This window comes from Schistocerca cancellata, chromosome 1, assembly GCF_023864275.1.
Source record: "Schistocerca cancellata isolate TAMUIC-IGC-003103 chromosome 1, iqSchCanc2.1, whole genome shotgun sequence".
Classification (NCBI taxonomy): Eukaryota; Metazoa; Arthropoda; class Insecta; order Orthoptera; family Acrididae; genus Schistocerca; species Schistocerca cancellata.
This window is the reverse complement of record NC_064626.1, coordinates 256,166,354-256,177,335: the sequence shown is the minus strand read 5'-3', so window position 1 is coordinate 256,177,335 and position 10,982 is coordinate 256,166,354. Positions and strand designations below refer to the sequence as shown.

At 42.3% G+C, this 10,982-nt stretch overlaps 1 protein-coding gene across 1 annotated transcript in view; it reads left to right on the top strand.

Annotated features, from left to right (window-relative positions):
• The first annotated feature begins 2,295 nt into the window (after positions 1-2,295).
• LOC126159270 (cyclin-dependent kinase-like 1) overlaps positions 2,296-10,982 on the top strand; it is a 242,296-nt gene continuing 233,609 nt past the window's right edge. Inside the window, exon 1 of the mRNA XM_049916506.1 lies at positions 2,296-2,368. Within this exon, the coding sequence (XP_049772463.1) occupies positions 2,301-2,368 (68 nt within the window). The 5' untranslated portion in view covers positions 2,296-2,300. The remainder of the gene's footprint in view (positions 2,369-10,982) is intronic.

Below are 10,982 nucleotides of genomic sequence, written 5' to 3'. Positions count from 1 at the left end.
TTCCCACTGTTGAAGGGCAATTCGGGGATGGCGATTGCATCTTTCAACACGATCGAGCACCTGTTTATAATGCACATCCTGTGGCGGAGTGGTTGCACGACAATAACATCCCTGCAATGGACTGGCCTGCACAGATTCTGACCTGAATCGTACAGAACACCTTTGGGATGTTTTGGAATGCCGACTTCGTGCCAGGCCTCAGTGACCGACATCAGTACCTCTCCTCAGTGCAGCACTCCGTGAAGAACGGGCTGCCATTCCCTAAGAAACCTTCCAGCACCTGATTGAACGTATGCTTGCAAGAGTGGAAGCTGTTATCAAGGCTAAGAGTGGGCCAACACCATATCGAATTCCAGCATTACCGATGGTAGGCGCCACCAACTTGTAAGTGATTTTCAGTCAGGTGTCCGGATACTTTTGATCACATAGTGTGTGTCTGAGTGAACTTGATTTGTGAAAAACAGCCAGAAGGGGCGTTGAGTGTAAAATTTGTTAGTAATTTATTGTGTGGAAAAGAATCGTATTTTATTTTAATTCAGTTTTATTCAGTTTCTGAATTACGAAACTTCTACTCTTAATTAATTGTGGTAACGTGATTGCTGACTGTAGAAATACCACGACTATAGAAGTGCTCGAGATGATCTGACTGGCTGCTTAACATACTAGCCAATAGGACTTCAGAATTTCATGCGCATTTGAGTAGAGCTTTGTGTGTCAGATCTGTGTGTCAGATCTGTGTGTCGATATAGTCAGTCGGGAGCCGTCTTCCGGTATACACCTATGTTAAATCGCGGTAGTCAAGTTTGTACCAAAATGAAAAAAATCGCCCTTTTGATCGGTTCTCGTGTCATTGACGAAGAGCGAGTATAGTAATGGGGATTTTGTGAAACTTTGAGCCTTGTGAGTGGTTTATTTTAGGAGATATTCGCATGTGAACAGTTCATGTCGTACATAAACTCCGCGTGGGGTTCTCGTGCAGATTACGAGTCATCACATCAAAATGGGAGACCATAAAATTACTGCTTCATAGGAACTATTAAACATCTACGGAAGCAAAAAGGTGAATTTAAATAACGAGTGCTGCGTCCGATTTGAAATGACAGCTACAATTGATCTTCAGGTAAGTGTAAACCTATCACAGAGTATCCAATCTCAGACGTTTCTTATGAAGCACAGACCAAAGACAAGAAAACAGTAACATCTTGTACGTTACTTTAACACCAAATGCAAGAAGAAACGTCAGTTATATCTTTGGTTTGATTTGTTCTTCATAACAAACATCTTTGGTTAGACACCTTTCTGATAAGCTATTAATATTTCAAATTGGACATACCACCTCTTGTTATAGTTTGATTCTTTAAATGTTTGGTAGTTCAGATGTAACCGTAATTATATTGACTGCCACATTGATATAATATTCTAAGACATATCATTAATATTTGAGCTTTGTTAGTATTAATTTTATACCACATACATGTAATTAATTGGACTTCATGCATTTATAGTTGTTTCTAGATTTGTTTTGACCTATCCAGACAGCGATGGCGGGGTAAACTGAAACCAATAGTTATAACAGAAGACGATCAAACATCTGCATATCACTATTTTAAATAACATGTGACAGCTGCTGGCAATCGCTTTCAAGAGTTGTTCAATCTTCTTCGATATGCTTATGTCATTCGTAAACTGATAATTTGCTCACAGAAAACTCACTAAAAGCCATACTTAATATTTCTAAAACTTTTCTGCACTTTATTCCGCTCTTATTGCTAAATGTAATAGACATTCTCTGATCCATTTTTATTGAAAATAGGTAGTCTCCGAGGCTACCAAAGCACAAGTCAACTTTTTGACAGCTGACAACAGTCAATATATCAAACATGGCTAACACTGACAGCTACAGTTCATAGTTGTTTACCAACACAGCAAAAACAATCGCGCGAATAGTAGTACTACAACACGCGAAACTTCAAAATTCCGTCACTTTCTGAACACAATTCTTATGTTACATGAATAGTTCGTATATCGGGATGAGCCCGACTTGAACGCGACGATATTGAACAAATAAATGTATTAGACAGCACAGTGTCAAGAGATATGCTCCAGTGACCAATTAGGAGCTCATACTAAACGCATAACAGGCGGGATATCGTTAAGCGAGTGGTGAGCAAATTCGGTTTAAGCTAGCAGCTGCCGGTGACAGCGCCTCGACTGTCAGCCCGTGCGACGGCGGAGTAGTGGGGGTTGCCTAGCGTGGGGCGTCGGACGCCGGCGCCTCGCAGTGTGCCTGCGGCCGCCGCATGGAGCGCTGGCTGTCCGAGCGACGCCTGTGGCTGCTGGGGAGCCGCCTGCCGCTGCTGCCGCGCAGGTAACGCTCTTCACTCCCACCTGCACCTGCACTAACAACTCTGTCGCTCACCTCACCTCTTTACGTCTTTATTTAGCTGTATGCCATTATCACAACTTTGTAATATTGTGGACAATTTCGCGAGTAATACGCTCGTGGAGCCCGTCAACAAATCGTCTGTCGTGGACAAAGAATCAAATGTAACTGCTATTGTCGTTATTACTCTTTTTTTGAGTGTGATGCAAAACATATCGACCTAAGAATTCTAGGAAATATCTCCTTATTGATAGTCAATTAGCATACTAAATATCTATGGGTTATCGATTTTGGTCATCAATGATTATACTGGGATCTAAAAACACGTGTAAAATCGCGGAACATGAAAGAGTTGTCAGCAAGGCGACATTAAGTAAGTGTTTCATGTTCAGCCCCTGCATAATTTCGCCTACCGTCTTGCCATGTCCTTATGATGTCGTCTTGCTGAGATATCAGTCTTCCATTTCTCAACTTTATACTATTCAGACCTGTAATTTATGGCCATAACAGGTCATTAAGGGACATTTACTTGTGATCATTTACTGGAAACACACAGCAAAACGTTATCATTGTTTTGTAATCTATTGTTTAAAATTCTCAAGAGTGAAAAAAGATTGGACTCTTATACTCGTATATCACCCAAAGATCTATACATCATTCAGAGTTCTGTTTACGGCTATAAGTCACAAATAGAGCGTCAGTAATATTCCTTCTGAAATTTCTATTAAGAAGCGAAACGTATTGAAAAATTTGCGTAGTGTTTATGGTCGAAACATGAGCCTTTATACATCGTCGCTATAAAGGACGCAGTCAGCAACGTGAGATCGTTGTATATACGTTGCTCATCCGCCGTTTCAAGACTAAGATAGTTAGAACAACAGAGTGTCTCCTACATAGTGACTATATTGTTGATAAAAACGTGATGAACTGTTATACACATCATTATGTTTGCGTCCCGTTTGGCTAGGAAGGTAAAGAATATCGTGGAGTAGGATAAAGTTGCTGTTGCAAGTGTAGGAAGAAGAGTCGTTGAAAAATGAGTATGAGCCAAATGAAAAATACATTTATCCCTTGCAAGCTGCATCTCCTTTCGATATAATCTCCTCTACGCTACCGATTACAAAGTGCCTTTTTCCCGTTAACAAGAACTTGTTTTAGAAGTCAGTGCAACAATGTGCGCCTCTTCGTTTCGCAACTTCTTGGTCTCCTATGTTTCCTTGAGTGATTGAAACATATGTAAATTACTTGGGAGAAGGTAAGGTATGTATGATGGAAAACACTCAGATTCAGTGTTGCAGTTGTTGCAAGGTCAATATCGGGACGTACTTTGCCATACTGTAGTAGAAGACCTATAGGCAGTAATCTACTCCATTTCGATTTGATTGAAGGCCAACGTTGATCGTTTTAGGAGACCTGAGTGACGTATTATTGACAGTGGTCCCGCCCGTCATGTATTGATTGACGATCCCCTTTTTTACCTTTAAAATGGCCAGGTTAATCTCTATTGCTGATCACTACACTCAGAATTTCTTTGAGGTAGATGATGAAGAAAGGCGACATATCTCACGCTCTCCCATTCTTGGGAGTGTAGCCAGAATCCTTCGCCAGCGATATTTGTTAGGAGGTCATCTTCTACAACTATCCGCCGAAGTTCAAACGCTGTTTAGATTCTATATTCATCTACTTGCGAATCTTACACATACCATGCACACTGCGGTGTGCTGAAGCATCTATTTTCACTAGGAAGTTTTCAAATAACATAATATCTTCCATGGCTGCAGTGTTCCCTGGAATTAAATGGCGAGTAGTATAACCCAGATTAAAAGCATCGACCATGGACTTCAAACTATTTGCAAATTTCCTAGTCCATTAACAAATTTACTGCTGTCACGAACATGCATCGTTATACTAGACCTCAGTTTAAAGCTAAATTTCAGTGTCTTTCTCGCTTTCACAGCATCAAAACAGAGTAGCAGAACGCTTTCCTTACCTGAAGCAAGTATTTAATGAAGCAATCATCTTCACTGTGTCGCTGTGTTGGTGTTTGTACACATACACGACAATCTACTGCACGTCTGGTACACTTTAGAAGGAAGAATACCCAATTACAAGCTAGTTTTGTCTTTTTTTCTTTGTTATCATACATTTAAGGTTTATATTTGACTTACCGTTGTACAAACTGAAGTTTTATATGTTTGGGAACGGAGCATAGAAAAAATAATCATGTTAAGATTCATATGTGATCGATAAATCGGCACGCAGTACACTGAAATCAATGAAGAAATCAATATTCTTATCGTGGTTCAAGACAAACTTCTGTAATACGCTACGTGGGCTTGCAGGAAACGTGTGTAGTAATTATGGAACAACTTTTCATTCCTGTGAAGTATAAATTCACACATTCACTGGTTCTGAAAGCTAAATCAGTTACGATAATAATCCTATACGTTACAGCCTAACGCTAAAGAGTCAATTTCGTATCTATCATCTCTAGTAAAGAATTAGAAAATAAAGTAAACTCTAAGCTGCAATTCTACAGATGAATGTTTTACGCTGGAGATTGCTAGTTCACTTCGCTAACTTTATACCAAAAACTGGCGCGGAGACGCATGCGCATAGGCAGCCACAGCATGAACGACAATTTTTGATATAAAGTTAGCAATGTGAACTAGCAATCTCCAGTGAAAAACACACAACTAAAGATGGCTGAATAGTTGGCAGCCGAAATATCGTGGTACGTAGTCGACATCATCCGGCTGCAATCCCGGAACTTCATGGAATAATCTTTGCGCCCTTAAAATTACAAGAACCACAGAACATCATAAGTTGTTATTTCGCTATGATTTCACGTCCATTTTTCTGATACCTAAACCTGAGTTATCCGAAAACTGTGATAAACAGGAAAAAGCCACAACACTCATGGCGTAATATGTGAACAGCAGTGGTCCCGTCGAGTATCACAACAGTAAACTAAAGATTTTGAGGTTTGAGTTTAACGTCTCGTCGATATCGAGGTCGTTTCAACTCAGAGCACAATTTCGGTTGATCAGCGATATCGGGAGGAATTGGTTGCAATCGTACGGAAGGAACCATCCCAGTGTTTAATAGTGGCAACTGAGGGAAAGGAAGGAAATATAAAGCCTGCTTTTAAGGCCAGTATTTACTTCCGCATTGACTCATATATTCTGGGTCTTAGTATCAATTTTTTTGATAACGGCTCATATCCTGTTGCAGGAGATAGCATCAAAGGCTAAAAAAGACAGTTCTTTAAATTTGCGACGTTAATTGTTTAGAAAAACCAGAATGGCCGCCTAGAGTAACGACATAGACTCATATTCAGAAAAAACAGAACACTTTAGATGACTGGAGATAGGACGTTTACATTCAAAGGGAAGTACATTAGTATGTTCTGTAGAAATGACTAGCATTTCAGTCACCTCGGTTCATCATGTGTCTCGTTGCCTAGTAGGCACAGGATCCGCCATGGGCCCTGGTAACTTGTTCCTTGCGTGATGGCATCGACGCGTATAAGGCACGAAAGATGTCCTATGGTAGAGCCATCCATGCTGCATTCACCTGGTTCTAATGGTCATCTGTGGTATTTGGCATTGGGTCACAGCGCTGAACCCATCATTTAACCGCCGGCCGCGGTGGTCTAGCGGTTCTGGCGCTGCAGTCCGGAACCGCGGGACTGCTACGGTCGCAGGTTCGAATCCTGCCTCGGGCATGGGTGTGTGTGATGTCCTTCGGTTAGTTAGGTTTAAGTAGTTCTAAGTTCTAGGGGACTTATGACCTCAGATGTTGAGTCCCATAGTGCTCAGAGCCATCATTTAACCATATGACACACACTTTCGACTGGCGCAAGTCTGGTGGTCTGGCGGGCCTGGAAAAAAGCTGACATCCTGTGACACGAAGAAGGCATGTGTTCGTGTAGCAACAAGTGGTCGTGCATTGTTTTGTTGAGAAATTGTCTGGGGTGTTGCGCAGAAAAGGTGTGGTTACGGGTCGAAGGATGTCATTCACGAAGGTCATACTGGTCAGTGTCCTGGACACGTACCAACTGTGATTTGTGGTCGTACCCAATAGCATGCCGCACCATAAGGCCTTTAGTTGGCTCTGTATGTCTTGTGCAAATGCAGCCACTGTGATGCCGCTCCTCCTGTCTGCGCCGAACGAAAATGCGGGCTTTACTTTCAAACAATCTGGATTCGTACGAAAACACTATCTCATACTATTCCTGTCCCCAGTGACGTCGTTCCATACACCATTGCCGTCTAGCATCTTTCGACACATTCGTTAAAGGTAGGCGGAGAAGTGGACGACGCGCACTAACCCATACCGTAATAAACGGCCACGGACTGTCATCCCTGCTAGTGTACAATGTGTTACACTTTTCCACTGTTGCGCTAGGACCAAGGAGGACGCTGATCTGGCTTGCAGTGCCATTCGGATGACGTGTCGATCTTCTCGGGTTGGTGGTGTGGGTGGTGCAACTTGACCGATCTCGTCGTGTTCTACGACCTCCCGTAAACCGTTGTGCAGACACCCATTGCACTGCCGGAACACTTCGTCACACACGAGCAGCAATTTCTGGATGGATGCATCACATTCTCTCATGCCAATAATGCGCCTTCTTTCAAACTCACTGATTTTGCGCCACGATTCGCACATACGTCTGCGAGGCATCCTGCGTGTCTGCTCAAGTAACACTGATCCATTACCTTCGGTTTGTAGCGACAACGGGAGCCACAGGTACATTTTACCGAAAGGTGGTGGTGTGTCGCTATATCGATGTTGTCCTTGAACCTGCGGGCCGACTGGTACCAATGCTGATCATTTCTGCAGAACATACTACTGTACTTGTCCCGTCAATATGAACGTCCTCTCTCTAGTCCAGGGCTTCACAACATACGTGCTCGCGGAGCAAGCTGTGAGCAGCAAGGCGCGAGCACGGAGCAGCGCGAGCACGCTACCCTCACTACCGGACCAGAGCGGAGATTGGGGAAAGTCACGTGGGGCACACAACAGTTGCCGCCAATCAATGTAAATCCGCGGCCACCTGCAGAGATATCACTCACGAATTATTACTGCCACAAATGAAACAAATAAAGGAGAATGTACACATGCCACATAATTTTATTAGCATAGTGTATGCCCCTACACGCATTAATTTGTGAACTGTTACACAATAAAAGGTGTCACTGAAGTGTGGGATTCTCGGTTATCTTGTACTTTGTGCCCTTTACAATTGCGTCTATGTTCGGAGTAATTGTTCTTGTGCATTTTAGGCGCAGCGTGCAGTTTAAATTTCGATCAGACAATGCATTTCTCAGGCGCGTCTTGTTACATTTCATTGCAGAGAACAGTTGTTCACAAACATACGTGGAACCGAACATTGATATTATTGTAGCCGCCAGTTTGTGCAAACGAGGAAATCTATCCTGAGGGAAGTGTCTGTAGAATTCCAAAATGTTTTTCTTGTTCTGAAATTTGTCTCTGTATTCTCTGTCACACTGCAGGTCAATAATTTCTTGCTGCAGCTCAGGACGAATCTCTTAAATATTCGCTGAATATGGAGAGAACAGATCAAAATCACTGTCTAGTGCTGTCAGATCTTGAAAGCGCTGATCAACTAAACTATGTGAATAACGTTCACAGTCTTTGTGAACATCTTGCATGGATGATAATTTAGGAAAATGAGCTAGGTTTCCTGTTTCCAGCGCATCTCCCCTCCCTCCCCTCCCTCCCCACCCTCGCTACTCCGCGACCTTGCACCTGCTCGCGAGCACGTGCCTGAGCAGTCGCGAGTACTCGCGCTGAAAACCGGCCAATTGTTAAGCCCTGCTCTAGTCGTTGAACATGTTCTGTTTTCTTCTGATCATGAGTGTATATTTCGTTTGGCCGTTCAGGATCGTACAACTACGTTACGTATCACGAGTGAGGAAACGGACTTATTTGCATCAACGTAAGTATCCACTCATACTGTGCATTCATGCACCATGGACTGGCACGGCGCCCGTTGTCACGGCTTCCACAGACGCGGCAGCGGCAGCAGTTTGCCTAGTAACAACACTCGACACATGGAGTGCCCTCCGCTCGTCGTACGTTCTTGACGCTTTTATGTCCACAGGGGTCCACAAGTTTTGGCACACTTGTCATTGTCCACCATGCTCTTCGGAAGGTCTTCATTCCTAAGCGAAGCGAGGGCATCCTCCCAGCAACGCCCTGTGCGGTTGCAGAATGACTCCAGTGTCCGCGTCTTGGGCTATCGCTGCATGAGGTCTGCCGCTTCTCATCTTCGGCTGTGAGTCGGCGAAAGTGTCTTCCGGTAGAGGCATCATAGCATACTCCCAGCTCAAATAGAAATTTGTAATATATTCTTCCTTATATATTGTATATGAAAATACGTAAAATTTCATTATTTTCTATCCTTCCTGGTGTTTTAATTTTAGCGGCTAGCAGCGTAGAATGCTGACTTTCGCTTCCGGTATTACTTCTGCGATGGTAAATATTTTTTACGCCTTAAGAAAAATTTCCTGAAGGTACCATGAAATTCTATGGAAGTAGGTATTTGAATTTTCCATCCTAACTGTGTCGAAAGACTAGAACTTCAGAGAACTTACAGCAAAAGCAGAACCTATCTGCAGTTTTGACGAAGTTTTCGCTATGAGAGGAAAGACGTTAATGGGGAAAATATAACAGAAATGTTTTACGTGGATGGACAGATTGGGATTGGAAATCCCACTCTGCACCAATAGGCTTGCACTATCGTGCCTAAAGAGCTGCTGAGCAAGTGAAACTACGTTTCTGCACCGTATTAACATTTTCATCACTCTTACGACATGTGCCACGAATTCAGTGAAACAAGCCGCTGTTAACTAAGGCTACTCTGTGGGTATGGGCGTGTGTATGTAAGCACAATGGACAAAAAAAAAATCGGTCAGCTCCAGGAGACGTCACGCTGCTACCAATAACACAGTCTCTGACCTTGATAAACGCCTCAGCTGGGCAAGAACAGAGTCCTCTAGATTCGTCAGGTACCGAATGGATATAAAGTGGAGCTACTCACATAGGTGCACTGTTGGCTGTAATTCTCGTATGGAAACGAAACTTGGTGGATATTTTAATGACATAATGCGCAGCCGATTTAGGCTGGAAAAATTAGTTCCAATTTTGGCCACCAGGTACAAATCTGGCGCTGTTAATGGACACAAGATGTATAGAAATGTTTACATATGTAAAGAATTAGGAACGGGACGTGGGCATAAAAGGTCGAACAAGTGAGACAGGCATTGTTAACTGCCACTTACACAATTTGTTCAATATGGGCAATGGAGACGTCGAAGAGATGCTATACAGCGCCAGATTTGCACCTGGTAGCTAAATTTGGAATTAATTTTTTTCGATGTGAATTGGTTCCACATTAACGCATTAGCATACCTATCAAGTTTCGCTGACGATAATTACAACCCACACTGAAATTATACCACTTGGTATGTCACATCGTGCTGAAGCCACTCATTGATTATTAGACGCTGTCAACATCTCAACGCACACTAATCGTACAGGCATGAATGAGGTGCCGTGAGAAAGGTTTTTTAACCGGCTTCTGACACTGCATATCGATTTTGCGCTGATACCTAGTATTTGTGGACCTTTAACTACCATAGACAAGAGGCCATCGTATCTATATTTTCCGAAGCTAAATTATTAATAACGAGTAACAGACTTCCTTTTCATATTACCTTATTACAAATACCATTTTACGTGATTTAATGTAATTATTAACTGGATAATTGCGTACAGCATTGCCATGATAATAAGCATGACCACTGCGGTGGTTCAATATTTCTGTCCGTCGTACGAGTTGACTTTCCTAAACGTATATACTTTCCGAAACGAGAAACATCCTACAGTATTCTTACATTTATTAGATTAGTCAGGATCACCGCCACATAAACTTAAAGAAGAACACTAGTGTCGTGTGGATAAGAAACATGAACGCTAAACAGGGTTAGGCAATGGAACACGCTTGGTTGTAACAGATATCAATAAATTAACAATTAATGCTCAGCTGGTTGACACCGGGAGAACTGTAATAATACCCCAGATAAACTTAACACCATCTGATCCAAGCAGCCTTTTCAGTTGTCAATAAGACAGTTGACTATTGCAATGGCATTTGCAATCACTATAAACAAGTCGTAGGGAGAAACGATACAAAGAGCAGGAGTGTATTTACCAAATCCTATCTTCACTCACGGACAACTGTATGCAGCCTTCTCAAGGGTAACTAAATCAACGTTTTTGTATACCTTAAAGAAAATGAAAAACTAAAAGCACACGAAGATTACGTCAAATAGGCTTTACATCGAGGTATTATAATGCTCTGTAAAGAATTTTGTTCAAAATTGTGTGTCTGGAAATGTATCTACAAGGCTGTATTACAAATTCGTGGTTATCATTTCACGTCGTTTCATTCATTTTTCAAATGTTTTGGCTCCATTCCCGTAACTTCCCTTATAGCAAGCATTACACTTATTCCATATACTATCATTTTTTAAAACTATAAAAATGCGAAGGCTTCGCACGGATTCCC